Source organism: Narcine bancroftii, chromosome 5, assembly GCF_036971445.1.
Source record: "Narcine bancroftii isolate sNarBan1 chromosome 5, sNarBan1.hap1, whole genome shotgun sequence".
In the NCBI taxonomy this organism is placed as follows: Eukaryota; Metazoa; Chordata; class Chondrichthyes; order Torpediniformes; family Narcinidae; genus Narcine; species Narcine bancroftii.
This window is the reverse complement of record NC_091473.1, coordinates 202740746-202757875: the sequence shown is the minus strand read 5'-3', so window position 1 is coordinate 202757875 and position 17130 is coordinate 202740746. Positions and strand designations below refer to the sequence as shown.

The 17130-nt window shown below is 51.2% G+C and overlaps 1 protein-coding gene and 1 pseudogene across 1 annotated transcript in view; both read right to left on the bottom strand.

Annotated features, from left to right (window-relative positions):
- The window catches only part of LOC138764599 (zinc finger protein 850-like), a 139233-nt gene extending 122370 nt beyond the window's left edge, over window positions 1-16863 (bottom strand). Inside the window, 2 exon segments of the mRNA XM_069940720.1 lie at window positions 2753-3905; window positions 16311-16863. Coding sequence (XP_069796821.1) covers window positions 2753-3347 — 595 coding nt within the window. The 5' untranslated portion in view covers window positions 3348-3905; window positions 16311-16863.
- Window positions 4168-5160, bottom strand: LOC138765476 (gastrula zinc finger protein XlCGF7.1-like; annotated as a pseudogene).
- Window positions 16864-17130: the final 267 nt, after the last annotated feature.

Sequence of the window (17130 nt, the reverse complement as noted above, 5' to 3'; positions counted from 1 at the left end):
GACACATGGATGCAAGTAAAATAGAGGGTTACAGATGGAGGCAGGGAAGGATAAGATTGTTAGCTCAGCACAATATTGTTCGCTTGTACTGTGCTGGTGTCAAACACAAAACACTGGAGAAAGTCAGCTGGTCATACAGTGTCCTTCACGTAGCAACGGTAAAAATAGATCACCCAACATTTCGGGCTTGAGCCCTTCATCATGGAAGAATGTTGGCAGATGTCCGAACAAAACGATGGGAGAGGAAAGGGCGGAAAAGGCGTAAGTGGAGAAGAGAGGGAGGAGAGATGGTTGGGTGGGTGGAGGGGGTCAGAAAAGGAAAAACTGGAAAGGGGGAGTGGGGAGAAAAAAAGGCAAGCAGGCTAGCAGAAAGCAGAGAAGTAAACATTAATGCCATCTAGCTGGAGAGAGCCCAGATGGGAAATAAGGTGCTGTTCCTCCAATCTGTGGGTGGTCAGGGTGGGATAGTGCATAAGGTCATGGCCAAAGATGCAAGTATGGGAGTGTGACCCAGAATTAAAATGGTTGACTACTTGGAGGTCTCTGTTGTAGATGCAGTAAATCAGTCCTCTGGATGTTGCTTCATTTGAAAGGCCTGTTTGTGGCCCCTGACTGTGGTGAGGGAGGAAGTGTGGGCGCAGATGTTGCATCTCCTGTGGGCACAGAGGAAGGTGCCGGGGGGATGCAATGGGTGGGGAAGGACGAGTGTACGAGGGAATCATGGAGGGAGTGGTCCCTATGGAAGGCAGAGAGGGGAGGAGAAGGGAAAATGTGTCTGGTGGTGGGATCCTGAAGTAAATGGCAGAAATTATGGTGGATGATGTGTTGGATGCAGAGGCTGGTAGGTGAGGATATGGGGGGGCGGGGGGGATTCTGTTTCTTGCATCTGGGGACAGAGGGGGCCAGGGCAGATGAGCGGGAAATGGAGGAGAAACAGGTGAGGGCTGAGTTGATAGTGTTTAGGGGGGAAGCCACATTGGTGGAAGGAAGACATTTTGGAAGATCTAGACTGGAAGGCCTCATCTTGGGAACAGATGCGGTGGAGACTGAGAAATTGAGGGAAGGGGATAGAATCCTTGCCAGGGACAGGGTGTGAGAAAGTGTAGTCCACATAATTGTGAGAGTGAGAGGGTTTGTAATACATGTCGGTGGAAAGCTTAGAACATAGAACAATGCAGCACAGTACAGGCCCTTCGGCACTCGATTTTGTGCCAACTCATATTCCTTTTAAAAAAAGTACTAAACCCTCCCAACTCCATAACCCTCTATTTTTTTTCATCCATATGTCTAAGAGTCTCTTAAATGCCTCCAATGTTTCATCTTATTTGTCCATCCTCATCAAGTCATTCCAGGCACCCACAACTCTGTAAAAAAACACCCTTGATGTCTCCCCTAAACTCCCTCCCTTCACTTTGTACACATGTCCTCTGGTGTTTGCTGATCCTGCCCTGGGAAACAGGTGCTGGCTGTCCACCCCATCTCTGCCTCTCAGAATCTTGTAGACCTCTATCAGGTCTCCTCTCATCCTTTTACACTCCAAAGAGAAAAGTCCCAGCTCTGCTAACCTTGCCTCAAAGACCTGTTTCCCAATCCAGGCAACATCCTGGTAAATCTCCTCTGCACCTTCTCCATAGCTTCCACATCCTTCTTATAATGAGGTGACCAGAACTGAACACAATACTCTGACTGTGCTCTCACCAGAGATTTGTAGAATTGCAACAGGACCTCTCTATTCCTGAATTTAATCCCCCTATTAATGAAACCCAGTATCCCATAGGCCTTATTAATGATCCCATCAACCTGCACAGTGACCTTGAGGCCCCAAGGTCCCTCTGTTCATCCACACTAGTAACCGTCCATTAACCCTGTACTCATCCTTCTGGTTTGTCCTTCCAAAATGCATCACCTCACACTTATCCAGATTGAACTCCATCTGCCACTTTTCTGACCAACTCTGCATTCTATCTTTATTCTCTTGTAATCTTCGATAACCTTCACCTCCGTCCACAACTCCTCCAACCTTTGTGTCATCTGCAAACTTACTGACCCATCCTTCTGCCCCTTCATCCAGGTCATTTATATATTAAAAAAATCACAAAGAGCAGGGGTCCCAGAACAGATCCTTGTGGCACTCCACTAGTCATTGACCTACAAACAGAATACTTTCCTTCCACTGTTACTCTCTTCTTTTTCCCGAGATGGAGACAGAGAGATCAAGGAAGGGGAGAGTGTTGCCAGAGATATACCGGGTGAGTTTGAGATCAGGGTGGAAGTTGGCCATGGAGTGGATGAAGTTGACAAGCTCATCGTGGGCGCATGAGGCAGCCCCGATGAAGTTGTCGATATATCGGAGGAAGAGTTGAGGGGGTTTTGCCTGTGTGGGCTTGTAGCATGAATTGCTCCACAAAGCCCATAAATAAGCAGGCGTGGCTTAAAGTATGGAAGAATGTCAGCAGGAATCCGAACAAAAAGATGGGGTGAGATTAAAGGCTGGAGTTGACCTGCTGAGTTTCTCTAGCATTTTGTGTTTTTACTTCAACCATTGTGTCTACAGATTTTCCTGATTTACTTCTGTACTGTGCTGTAATGTTCGGAGTTCTAGTGATAGGGGTGAACTGCCCCAACGGTGCCTGATATCCAAGGTCCAAACCTCCGGTAGCCAGTCTGGGTACCGTATCAGCAGCTGGGGTGTTTAAGTGCTCCAAGTACCTACCGCACAGTTAAACCCTCTCTTCAGCATGAGCTCGTCGATGTCTCAGCAGGTGGGAGGACTGGATGAATTTCTTCCCACATAGGGAGCAGGTGAAGGGCCTCTCACCGGTGTGGATCCGCTGGTGTGTCACAAGGTCGGATGATCGGATGAAGCCCTTTCCGCAATAGAGGCAGACAAAGGGCCTCTCCCCGGTGTGGATCCGGTGATGCGTCAGAAGTTCAGACGACTGAGTAAAGCCCTTGCCGCACTCTGAGCAGGTGAAGGGCCTCACGCCGGTGTGTACCCACTGGTGGGTCAGCAGCTTGGAGGACCGGGTAAAGCCCTTGCCGCACAGGGAGCAGATGAAGGGCCGCTCCCCGGTGTGGATTTGCTGGTGGGTCAGCAAGTTTGATGATCGAGTGAAGCCCTTCCCGCACTCAGAGCAGGTGAAGGGCCGCTCTCCAGTGTGGACATGCTGGTGTGTCTGCAGACTGGATGACTGGGTGAACCCCCTCCCACAGACAGAGCAGATGAAGGGCCTCTCCCCGGTGTGGACTACCTGATGCAACAGCAAGTGGGAGGACTGATTGAACGTCTTCCCACACACCAAGCAGCAGAATGGCCTCTCCCCGGAGTGAACTGGCTGGTGTGTCATCTGTTCTGGGGGACTGAGGGAATTCTTCCAAGAGCTCGGAAAAGCGGGATGATATTTCCCTCTGAACCGATGAAACAGTCAGGAAACAAAAAGCAACAGAGTTTCATTGGTGAAGAAATAAGGACGTTCTGAACATATTCCCAGTCACAAAGCAGGTGAGGTCACTTCCCTTGGTGTGACACGGGTTTCCAACTGCAATGGGTCTCTCTGCACTGACCTGCGCTGAGCTAATCTCTGCCCACTCCTTCAGAGTCCCGAAGATAATTACACACCTTCTCTGTCACCTGGTTCATGGAGAACCTCGCCCGCATGCATTTAGTTCCTCGCAGTCATAAGCAGAGCGCCGTCTCTCCAGCTGCGTCACAGTCGGATCTCGTTGGCGCGTCTCACTGCCTGTGGTCAAAAGTCCTCAACTCAGAGGTTGGAGAGAGAAGCAGCTCTCCCTCCATGTTGAAAGACCAACGATATTCAGGTGCTGGTGAACTGAGTAAAAGGCTGAGGACCCGATGAGAGATCACATCAGAGATTCCCTTTCGTGACTCCTCCAAAATAGATATCCTGCACAAAAATTATGAAGGTCATCAAAACAGCATTTTATAATTAAAAAAAAATCTAACAATCTTTGCCATAACTCTGCTCAAGGACTCAACTTCCATGGTCCTTTGTGGGGTGGGGCGGGGGGTAGAATCCGACTGCAAAGGAGGAGGTCAGGAGAGAGGTGATTTACATAGATACAAGATCACACCCAGTGGCACTATTCCAGGAGTGGTCTCACAAGGGTGCTAAACCAATGCAGCAAAGCATCTTTATTCTCAGCACATTTTCTTTTGTCATCCAAACATGACTTTCAGTGACTCCGGTACAAGGACTCACTGCTTCCCACACTGTTTACATTTTTAAATTTAGACTTACAGCACAGTAACAGGCCATTTCGGCCTACAACCCCATGCTGCCCAATTTACACCCGATTAACCATTGTTTCGAACGGCGGGAGGAAACAGGAGTCCCGGGGAAAACCCACGCAGACACCCAAGTGGGATTCGAACTCAAGTTGGTCGTGGGTGCTGTAAAGGTGTTGCGATAACCTTGAAGCTAACTATGCAACCCTAATCTCTCCCTACTTAAAAGATGCTGTTTATTCTGCCCAACTGAATGAGTCAAATTTTTTTTTTTTTTTTAATTATACACCACGGAAACAGGCCATTTCAGTCCAAGAACCCATGCCGCCCAATTTACACCCAATTGACCTACAACCTCCAGTACATTTTGAACAGTGGGAGCACTGAATGAATTTCTTCCCACATAGGGAACAGGTGAAGGGCCTCTCTCCGGTGTGGATCCACTGGTGTGTCACGAGGTCAGATGATCGGATGAAGACCTTTCCGCAATAAAGGCAGACAAAGGGCCTCTCCCCGGTGTGGATCCAGTGGAGCGTCAGAAGTTCGGATGACTGAGTAAAGCCCTTGCCGCACTCTGAGCAGGTGAAGGGCCTCACGCCGGTGTAGACCCACTGGTGGGTCAGCAGCTTGAAGGACCGGGTAAAGCCCTTGCCGCACAGGGAGCAGATGAAGGGCCGCTCCCCAGTGTGGATTTGCTGGTGGGTCAGCTAGTTTAATGATCGAGAGAAGCCCTTCCCACACTCAGAGCGGGCAAAGGGCCGCTCGCCAGTCCCCAGGAAAAACCCACGTAGATACAGGGAGAACGTACATACTCCTTACAGACAGCACGGGATTCGAAACCCAGCCTGGATCACCAGCGCTGAAAAAGCCTTGCACTAACTGCTATGCCAACGGTGCTGCCCATTATATTCCATTTGCCATATTCTCACCATTTTACTTATACCTCTAGTTCCCTCCTCACAACCTCAGCAAATTCTGACACTCGGTCCCAAGTCGTTGACGATGGATCATGAGCGTGCAAACTCCTGTCCAATGCTGCTAGCTCCTCGATTGCCAAGGTTTCAGACACATAACAAACCCAGCCCGCTTTAGTGGACCAATTGAATCGCAAGGAGAGAGTTGTACACAGATTGGGGTGCAGAGCTTATAAAGGAATGGTTGCGGGGCTCGGCAGACCTCATAAAGGGGCGGTGGCGGGGCTCGGCAGACCTCATAAAGGGGCGGTGGCGGGGCTCGGCAGACCTCATAAAGGGGCGGTGGCGGGGCTCGGCAGACCTCATAAAGGGGCGGTGGCGGGGCTCGGCAGACCTCATAAAGGGGCGGTGGCGGGGCTCGGCAGACCTCATAAAGGGGCGGTGGCGGGGCTGGGCAGCGCTCATAAAGGGGCGGTGGCGGGGCTGGGCAGCGCTCATAAAGGGGCGGTGGCGGGGCTGGGCAGCGCTCATAAAGGGGCGGTGGCGGGGCTGGGCAGCGCTCATAAAGGGGCGGTGGCGGGGCTGGGCAGCGCTCATAAAGGGGCGGTGGCGGGGCTGGGCAGCGCTCATAAAGGGGCGGTGGCGGGGCTGGGCAGCGCTCATAAAGGGGCGGTGGCGGGGCTGGGCAGCGCTCATAAAGGGGCGGTGGCGGGGCTGGGCAGCGCTCATAAAGGGGCGGTGGCGGGGCTGGGCAGCGCTCATAAAGGGGCGGTGGCGGGGCTGGGCAGCGCTCATAAAGGGGCGGTGGCGGGGCTGGGCAGCGCTCATAAAGGGGCGGTGGCGGGGCTGGGCAGCGCTCATAAAGGGGCGGTGGCGGGGCTGGGCAGCGCTCATAAAGGGGCGGTGGCGGGGCTGGGCAGCGCTCATAAAGGGGCGGTGGCGGGGCTGGGCAGCGCTCATAAAGGGGCGGTGGCGGGGCTGGGCAGCGCTCATAAAGGGGCGGTGGCGGGGCTGGGCAGCGCTCATAAAGGGGCGGTGGCGGGGCTGGGCAGCGCTCATAAAGGGGCGGTGGCGGGGCTGGGCAGCGCTCATAAAGGGGCGGTGGCGGGGCTCGGCAGCGCTCATAAAGGGGCGGTGGCGGGGCTGGGCAGCGCTCATAAAGGGGCGGTGGCGGGGCTCGGCAGCGCTCATAAAGGGGCGGTGGCGGGGCTCGGCAGCGCTCATAAAGGGGCGGTGGCGGGGCTCGGCAGCGCTCATAAAGGGGCGGTGGCGGGGCTCGGCAGCGCTCATAAAGGGGCGGTGGCGGGGCTCGGCAGCGCTCATAAAGGGGCGGTGGCGGGGCTCGGCAGCGCTCATAAAGGGGCGGTGGCGGGGCTCGGCAGCGCTCATAAAGGGGCGGTGGCGGGGCTCGGCAGCGCTCATAAAGGGGCGGTGGCGGGGCTCGGCAGCGCTCATAAAGGGGCGGTGGCGGGGCTCGGCAGCGCTCATAAAGGGGCGGTGGCGGGGCTCGGCAGCGCTCATAAAGGGGCGGTGGCGGGGCTGGGCAGCGCTCATAAAGGGGCGGTGGCGGGGCTGGGCAGCGCTCATAAAGGGGCGGTGGCGGGGCTGGGCAGCGCTCATAAAGGGGCGGTGGCGGGGCTCGGCAGACCTCATAAAGGAGCGGTCGCGGGGCTCGGCAGACCTCATAAAGGAGCGGTCGCGGGGCTCGGCAGACCTCATAAAGGAGCGGTCGCGGGGCTCGGCAGACCTCATAAAGGAGCGGTCGCGGGGCTCGGCAGACCTCATAAAGGAGCGGTCGCGGGGCTCGGCAGACCTCATCAAGGAGCGGTCGCGGGGCTCGGCAGACCTCATCAAGGAGCGGTCGCGGGGCTCGGCAGACCTCATCAAGGAGCGGTCGCGGGGCTCGGCAGACCTCATCAAGGAGCGGTCGCGGGGCTCGGCAGACCTCATCAAGGAGCGGTCGCGGGGCTCGGCAGACCTCATCAAGGAGCGGTCGCGGGGCTCGGCAGACCTCATCAAGGAGCGGTTGCGGGGCTCGGCAGACCTCATCAAGGAGCGGTTGCGGGGCTCGGCAGACCTCATCAAGGAGCGGTTGCGGGGCTCGGCAGACCTCATCAAGGAGCGGTTGCGGGGCTCGGCAGCGCTCAAAGGAGCGGTGGCGGGGCTCGGCAGCGCTCAAAGGAGCGGTGGCGGGGCTTGGCAGCGCTCAAAGGAGCGGTGGCGGGGCTCGGCAGCGCTCAAAGGAGCGGTCGCGGGGCTGGCAGCGCTCATAAAGGAGCGGTCGCGGGGCTGGGCGGCGCTCATAAAGGAGCGGTCGCGGGGCTGGGCGGCGCTCATAAAGGAGCCGTCGCGGGGCTGGGCGGCGCTCATAAAGGAGCCGTCGCGGGGCTGGGCGGCGCTCATAAAGGAGCGGTCGCGGGGCTGGGCGGCGCTCATAAAGGAGCGGTCGCGGGGCTGGGCGGCGCTCATAAAGGAGCGGTCGCGGGGCTGGGCGGCGCTCATAAAGGAGCGGTCGCGGGGCTGGGCGGCGCTCATAAAGGAGCGGTCGCGGGGCTGGGCGGCGCTCATAAAGGAGCGATCGCGGGGCTGGGCGGCGCTCATAAAGGAGCGGTCGCGGGGCTGGGCGGCGCTCATAAAGGAGCGGTCGCGGGGCTGGGCAGCGCTCATAAAGGAGCGGTCGCGGGGCTGGGCAGCGCTCATAAAGGAGCGGTCGCGGGGCTGGGCAGCGCTCATAAAGGAGCGGTCGCGGGGCTGGGCAGCGCTCATAAAGGAGCGGTCGCGGGGCTGGGCAGCGCTCATAAAGGAGCGGTCGCGGGGCTGGGGCAGCGCTCATAAAGGAGCGATAGCGGGGCTCGGCAGAGCTCATAAAGGAGCGGTTGCGGGGCTCGGCTGAGCCCATAAAGGAGCGGTTGCGGGGCTCGGCTGAGCCCATAAAGGAGCGGTTGCGGGGCTCGGCTGAGCCCATAAAGGAGCGGTTGCGGGGCTCGGCTGAGCCCATAAAGGAGCGGTTGCGGGGCTCGGCTGAGCCCATAAAGGAGCGGTTGCGGGGCTCGGCTGAGCTCATAAAGGAGCGGTTGCGGGGCTCGGATGAGCTCATAAAGGAGCGGTTGCGGGGCTCGGCAGAGCTCATAAAGGAGCGGTTGCGGGGCTCGGCAGAGCTCATAAAGGAGCGGTTGCGGGGCTCGGCACTTTAGCTGACGAATTGAATTGCTATTCTTGAGCAAGAGCAAAGAAAACTAAAGCAGGAATAAGTGTGTGAGCGGCCCAGTGTAGGAGTGGGGAGTTTAAGGCTTGGACTAGGGGCTTCAGCGAGCAGACACTGAAGACATGCTACAGGTGTACTGGCCGCGTACTTCCATTCGTCGGCAGGAGTGTGAGAGTGTCAGCATCATCTGTGTGGCAGTGAGCCAATGAGAAGGTCAGAGGAATTTAGCTGGGTGGTGTTTGAGGAGTTGAAGACTGCAATCTTGTTAGAAATGGTAAATTATTAGAACGAATATTGGTGATTAAATTCCCACAGGATCCAATGTTATTTTTATTGGGTGAATTTAAATTGAATATATATGAAATGAAGTTTGTTCAAATTGCTTTAGCAATAGGAAGAAAATACATTGTCACAACTTGGAAGTCTGATACGGATTTGGGTATAGAAAGATGGCATGCTTAAGTCCGGAATTCTATACAACTTGAGAAAATTACTTATAATTTAAGAGACAAATATTATATTTTGGAAGATATAGAGCCCTTATTTACAAAATGGGTGTTAATATTTAAATGAAGTTCTGACATTCCCTTCTCCTTAAGGCAGTGGTTCTCAACCTTTTTCTTTCTACTCACATCCCACTTTAAGTAATCCCTCTGCCATCGGTGCTCTGTGATTAGTAAGGGATTACTTAAGGTGGGATGTGAGTGGGAAGCGAAGGTTGAGAATCACTGCTCTAGACCCAATTGTTACTGAAATATTTTGCTTGAGAAAAATTGTCATTGGCCCATTTCTTTGAGAGTTATGAAACCATGTATATAATGAGTCAGTTAGGTACGATTAAAACAGTGGTTTTTCAACCTTTTTCTTCCCACAGAGATCCCACCTTAAGCAATCCATTACTCATCACAGAGCACCTATGGCATAGGGATTACTTAAAACTGGTATGTGAATGGAAAGAAAAAGGTTGAGAACCACTGGACTAGGTAGAATTTATCATGTCTGCATGACGGGAGACAGGGAATGGAGAGACGATGGGGATGAAGGGGGTGGGGGTGCCTTCAGAGGCACTGGGTGTCTTTGGACACCTCACCTTCCCCAGAGGTCACTGTCTCATGGGTCCCCACTTTCAGCTCCATCCAGCAGTGATACCAAGCTCGAGGCATTAAGTTGCATCTCCTGGATCTGTGGTTCTGTACCCTGAAGTAATGGGAAGTCATCAGATTTCAGATTTAAGAGTACATACAGACATTACATACAACCTTGAGATTCTTTTTGTATGGGCCAGGCAGAATTACCTCTTATTGGAGTGCAAAAAAACTGTACTCAGCACAGACATGTAAACCAATAAAGAACTGTAAACAGATAGAGAATGTAAACAAACTGACTGCAGTACAGAGAGAATATTTCAGTAACAATTGGGTCGAAAGCAGTTCTCAACCATTTTTCCCCCCTCCCACACACCACCCTTACTAATCACAGAGCACCTATGGCATAGGGATTACTTAAAGTGGTATATGAGTGGGAAGAAAAAGGTTGAGAACCACTGAGTTATGATTTCAGTATATTATGAGACTTTAAAGTAACAGGCACCCCTGCTGAGGGTCTCTTGTCCCATTCTCTTCTTTTTTCCTCTTATAGAGGGATAGAGTGGAGGAAGGGGGTGGTATATGGGGGGGGGGGGGGTTTCATAAATTTTTTAATATACCATATATTTGTATTGTTTTGAATTATCTTTAATGATGTGTTTTAAATTAATAAATACAATTTTTAAAAAATGCAATATTGTGTCATAAAAGAAAGTCAACTTCAATGACGTGCTGAAAGAAACAAGTGAGTGTATTCTTCATATGTTTGTAACCTGTGGTAAAAATAAGTGCTGTTATACAGGTACATCCTTTTCATAGTAACCCAGAGTAGGGAGTGGAGATGGAAGCTGGGGTAGTGGTATTCTCCAAATGCAGGAGATGGGAAATCTGGGACAGCAAGATGTCCACACCTGCGAGAGGTGCATCTGGCTGCAGCTCCTTACAGACCAGGTAAGGGAGCTGGATGAACTCCAGATCGTTCAGGAGCTAGAGGGGGTGATAGAGGCTACAAAGAGACAATCACATCCAAAAGGTAGGTGATTGTAAGAACGAAGGGGAAAAGGCAGCCAGTGCAGAGCACTCCTGTGGTTGTTCCCCCTCAACATTAAGTACACCATTTTGGTTACTGTTGGAGGGGGACAATCTACAAGGGACAAACCATAGTGATCGAACCTCTGGCACATTGCCTGACTCTTCGGCTCAGAAAGGAAGGGGGAAGAGCAGGAGAGCAAAAGTGATTGGGGATTTGATAGTTAAGGTAACAGAGATGAGGTTCTCGGAACAAGATCGAGACTCTCGGATTATACGTTGCCTTCCAGATGTCCGGCATGTCTCAGACTGTGTCCACAGCATTCTCAAGCAGGACTGCGAGCATCCAGATGTCGTGGTCCACGTTGGTACCAATTACATAGATAAGGAAAAGGGATGAGTTCCTTAAGAGGGAATATGAGGAGTTAGGAAGGAAGCTAAAATGCAGGTCCTCCAGCGTGGTGATCTCAGGATTGCCGCCTGTGGTACGTGCCAGAGAGGGCAGGAATAGGAAGTTGTGGCAGATGAGTTGGTACAAGGGGCATGGGTTCAAATTTGCACATCATTGGAATCTCTACTGGGGAAGGTCTGACCTGTACAAAAAAGATGGCCAGCACCTGAATAGGAGGGGGACTAATATCCTGGAGGGCAGGCTTGCTGGAACTGTTGGAGAAGGTTTAAATTAGTTTGGCAGGGGGATGGGAATCAGAATGAGATAGCAGTGAATAGGGCAGAACATACACAAATAGATACACTGTAGAGTGAGATTGTGAGTAAGGAAAGGCAGTCATAGAACACTACAGTACAGACCCTTCAGCCCTCAGATGTTCTGCTGACCCATACATTTCCTTAAAAAAAATACTAGACACTCCCTACCCATAACCCTCTATTTTTCTTCCCTCTTAAATGCCCCTAATGTTTCAGTCTCCACCACCATCCCTGCCCGGCAAGGCATTCCAGGCACCCACTACTCTCTGCGTGAAAAAAAACTTACTCCTGACATCTTCCCTAAACTTCCCTCCCTTCACTTTGTACTTGTGTCTTCTGGTGTTTGCTGATCCTGCCCTGGGAAACAGGCGCTGGCTGTCCACCCCATCTATGCCTCTCATAATCTTGTAGATATCTATCAAGTCTCCTCTCATCTTTCTACATTGCAAAAAGTCTCAGCTCTGCTAAACTTGCCTCATAAGACCTGTTTCCCAATCCAGGCAACATCCTGGTAAATCCCCTATGCACCCTCTCCATAGCTTCCACCTCCTTCCTGCAATGAGGAGACCAGAACTGAACTCAATACTCTAAGTGCGATCTCACCAGAGATTTGTAGAGTTGCAACATGATCTCTCGACTCAATTCCCTCTATTAATGAAACCCAGCATCCTATGCACGACAACCTTGAGGGTTGTCTGTTCCCTGTGTCCATGCACATGTAAGATTAAAGATTTAAGTTGGGGTACTTTGAGTACATTGAAGGTCTTGTATTTAAATACCTGCAGTTTAAGAAGGAAGATAGTGGTTGATATCGACCCCTGGTGGTCGATGGGACTATCCAAGGGGTTGATAAAAGCTAGCGTATTGAAAGGGGGTTGTTAATGCTGGGGGGGGGGGTCGATTGAACTTTTGCAGTGGAAAGCAGGGAGAGGATTAATGGAAAATAGTGCCTATGGCAGTGGTGGCCAACCTCTTACAAGAGCGGGCCTTGGTGGCTGCCATGTTGTATTTGGCTTCAGCTTTTGAATAAGTTGAGAGTGAACGGGAGGACAGGCTGTGTTCTTTGTACCTTTGATAGAGCCCCTCCCCTCCCCACCCCACCTCCGTCCAGCACCGGGATTCCACACCTGGGGATCGATGAGGGATCAAGTAGTCCACGAAGGGGTCGATGGTCTAAAAAGTTTGGGGACCCCAGCTGGGAGTTGGCAGGCAATAACATTGTGGCCATCACTTGGGAGACCGTGATCATAATATGATGGAACTCGCCCAGCAATCTGAGATGGGGTAACTAAAATCAGAGGTTTCAGTGGAATAAAGGGGACCACAGAGGTACGAGAGAGGAACTGGCCAAAGTTAATTGGAACGGCACATGAGCAGGGAGGACAGAAGAGCAGTGATGCTGAAGTTTCTGTGAGAAATAGGGAAGGTGCAGAACAGGTATATTCCAAAAAAGAAATATTTGAATGGACAAATGCCACAACTGCGGCTGACAAGAGAAGTCAAAGTAAAAACAAAAGATAAAAGGAAGCAAAAATTAGAGGGAAAAAATTAAAGGGAAGTTGGAGGACTGAAACACTTTTAAAAGCTAATCATCAGAAATGAAGAGATGGACTTTGAAAGGAAGTTAGCCATGGTTAGTGTGGTGGTTAGTGTAAAGCTGTTACAGGGCCAGCGTTTGGACCGGGGTTTGAATCCCGTGCTGTTTGTTTGTACATTCTCCCTGTGTGAGCATGGGTTTCCCCCGGGGGCTCCGGTTTCTTCCCATCGTTCGAAACGTATTGGGAGTGTAGGTTAATTGGGTGTAAATCAGGCGGCATGGACTTGTGGGCCAAAAGGGCCTATTAAAAAGGGCCATCTCCAAGTTAAAAAATTTAAATTTAACAATTTAAAATATCAAAGGACACTAAAAGATTTCTTAAGTATATTAAGAGTTTTAAAAAAAGAGGACTGATAAAAAATAACTGTCACGGCAGCGCTGCCACTGGTGCGAACCCAGGAGAGCAGAGGCACAGCACTGCTCCGCATGGTCCAACCGCCAAGTCCTATTGCCAATGACCCTTCGCAGGCTTTAAACAGCCTTCTAAAGGAGCCGCTGGTGTTTTATTTCAAAATCCTGTGACCACGGAGGTCTGTGCCCAAGATAGCAGCACCCACGTTCAGCAGGGATTGCAGACTGTGGGAGAGCACGGACGAGAAGAGAACACCACCCCTCACCCCTGTGGAGGAGAATAGAGGAGATGACCCTACAGGACAGCGACCATGGCAGCAAACCAGCAAGGGGCTCAGCAGCTGAAGGACCCACACGGGCTGAGGGTGACCCACGGTCAGGGGGCCCCGTGTGGGCTGCTGGAGATTGGCTTATGGGAATCAGGTATTGGAGCTGGGATTAGAGAGGGTGCTGAGGGCAAGAAGGGGTCCCGAAGGCTTCCTGATTGGAGCAGAGGTTTGGATCTAGAGCTCGGGTAGCTGATGGATCGAACAGGAGTCTGTGAGGTTGGAGGTGAATCCTCCAGTGTCTCTGAATGTACTATCTTTTGCTTCTCTTTCTCTCTTACTGTAAGGAGTGTTGGGCAACACTAATGGCACCTCTTTGTCTGCCTTATGGCAGGCAGAAGGAAATTCCGTGACACATTACATGTTCTGTACTATTACATGAAAATAAAGGAATCCTGATCTTGAAAATGACACTGGAGAAACTGTAACAAGAGAGGAAGTGAACGAGTATTTTGCAACAGTCATCAATGTGGAAGATTTGAGCGGTACACCTAACTTTCAAGGGTATCAGGGAAGAGAATTGAGTGCAGTCACAATCACCAGAGAGGTGCTTGGGAAGGTGAATGGTCGAAGGGTAGATCGGTCTCCTGGACCAGATGGAATGCACCCTCGGGTTCTGAAAGAAGTTGTTATAGAGATTGTGGAGGCATTTGTTAATGATCTTCCAAGAACCAATAGTCTCTGGCACGGTTTCAGAGGGCTGGAAAATTGCAAAGGTCGCTCCACTATTTAAATGGAAGGGAGGCAGCAGAAAGGAAATTATTAGACCTGTTAGCCCAGTGGTTCTCAACTGTTCTCTTTCCACTCACATCCCACTTTAAGTACTTCCTCTGCCCTCAGTGCTCTGTGATGAGTAAGGGATTGCTGAAGGTGGGATGAGAGTGGAAAGAAAAAGATTGAAAACCACTGTTTTAATCATACCTAATTGACTCATTATGTGCACAGTTTCATAAATCCAAAGTAAATGGGCCAATGACCATTTTTCTCCAGCAAAATATTTCAGTCACAACTGGGTCAAGAGCAGTGATTCTCAACCTTCCCTTCCCACTCACATCCCACCTTAAGCAATCCCTTACTCATCACAGAGCACCAATGGCAGAGGGATTACTTAAAGTGGGATGTGAGGGGAAAGAAAATGGTTGAGAACCACTGTGTTAGCCTAACATCTGTAGTTGGGAAGCTGTGGAGTTCATTGTCAGGGACGAGGTTATGGAGTACCTGGAGCTGCATGACAAGATTGGCCAAAGTCAGCATGGGTTCTTTAAGGGAAAATCTTACATGACAAATGGACAGCCGTTTTGTGAGGAAACCACAAGCAGGCTGAACAAAGGACATGCAGTGGATGGTGTATATTTGGACTTGCAAATGGACTTTGATCAGGTGCCACACACGAGGCAAATTCACAAGAACGAGAGCCCATGGAATTTGAGGAAAGATGGGTGGGGCATTGACTGGTCGGCAGGAAACCGAGAGGGGAATAAAGGGATCCTACTCTGGTTGGCGACCAGTGATGTACCACAGAGATGGGAAATAAAGGGATCCTATTCTGGTTGATTCCCAGTGGTGTACCAGAGAGGGGAATAAAGGGATCCTACTCTGGTTGATTCCCAATGGTGTACCACAGAGAGGGGAATAAAGGGATCCTATCTTTTAATTCTTTAAATAAATTTGGACATACAGCCCGATAACAGCTCATTTCGTCCCACGAGTCCATGCCACCCAATTTACCTACACACCCAGTACGTTTCCAACGGTGGGAGGAAACTGGAGCCCCCAGGGAATCCCCATGCAGAGACAGGGAGACTGTAGAAACTCCTTACAGACAACGCAGGATTCGAATGCTGGTCCCGGTCGCTGTAAAGGCGTTGCGCCAACCACTACACCAACCATGCCAGACAATGCTATACATTGTACATTAATGATTTGGATTGCAGAATGAATGGCTTTTTGGCTAAGTTGCCAGATGATAATAATGAAAAACAAGGGAGTGAGGAGAAGGAAATGGAGAGGCTGGAGACAGACAGCTTTGGAGAACCAGCAGAGAAGAGGCAAATGAAAGGCAATGTGGGAGAGTGTACAGTCGTGCACTTTGGAAGAAGGAATAAAAGTGCAAACTGTTATTTGAACGGGGAGAAAATTCAAAATTCTGAGGTGCAGAGGGACTTGGGAGTCCTCCTGCAGGGTACCCTAAAGGTTAACCTCCTGGTCAGTGGTGAAGAAGGTTAATGCAATGCTGGCATTCATATCTGGAAGAACAGGACACAAGAGCAGGTATGTGATGTTGAGGGTTCACAACTCACTTGGAGCAGTTTTTGGCTCCTCATTTAAGAAAGAATGCACTGGCATTGGACAGAATTCAGGGAAGATTCAGAAGAGTGAATCCTGGAAGGAAGGCATTTGACAGCTCTTGGAGTTCAGAAAAATGAGGGAGGACGTCATAAAAGCATTTTGAACGTGGGACAAGAAGGCACAAATGAAAGGATGAAACAGAATTTATTCAGAGTGGTGAACCTCTGGAATTTAATTTTTAAAAAAATTTAGACACGGAACGGTAACAGGCCATTTTGGCCCACAAGTCATGCTGCCCAATTTACACCCCATTAACCTACAACCTCCAAAATGTGCTCACACGGGCAGCTCTGGAGGCCAAATCATGGGTGTAGTTAAGGCACCCAACAGTATTGATAGGTATCTGAATAGTCAGGGTATCAAAGGGTACAGAAAGAAGGCAGGGGAGTGGGTGTGAGAATGGAATTGCAGTGAACTCAATGAGCCATCATTTTAACCCTGCTCCTGCATTTTAACCCTGATGTCCGTTACGTAATCCTTAATTCACGAAAACACATTACCTGCAATCTTTTGTGCTCAGTAATTAACCTCATTTGGCACACTTTAAAGTCCTTCAGCGGGCCCACACATCATATCCACCTTTTTCTATTCTTCTGGTTACAAGGTGAGAGAACACTTTGCTGAGCTGTCCCTTTGTCGTAAAATATGGTGCCGTTATGTAAAAAAAGGCTGCAAGGAGAATCCGGGTAACTGTTAGTTTGACGTCTAGAGTCGGGCAGATCGAGTGGCGGACTGGGAGCAATGGCCGCCCGGTTACCCACAATGCCACGCATCACCAGCAACCCCTGCTTAAACAGCGCGCATGCGCCCTGGTGGACATGCAGCCCGTCCGTCAGCGAGGCCGGACGGCAGTGGGAGTGCTCGTACTCGCCTCGGCGGTGCCTCCGGAACGCGTAGCCACGTTCTCCCACGGGTTGGGGGGCTGCTCCTCGGGGCCAGGCTCAGTGCCTCAGACCCCAGCCCAACGCTCGACTCCGACGCGCCGCTGGAATCTCTGAGACGTTCTTTCTTGGCGAGAACCGAGCTGCGCCAGCCGCGCGTCACGTCCGGCGCCTGGCGCATGCGCCCTGGCGTCGTTCAAAGTTCACATTTATTATCAGAGTACACACACGCTTGGCCACTGCAAACAACTCTCAGATTCCCTTTCCTGCTGATTAAACATGCACTGGAAGAAATGCACAGAAACTGGAAATACTCAGTCCTAAATCTCAAGTGCAAAGTAAGAGTCCTTGAATGAGTCCTTGATTGGGTTAGATTTATTGTCAGTGCGTACACAACATCACATACAATCCTGAAATTATTTTTTCCTGTGGGCGCGGC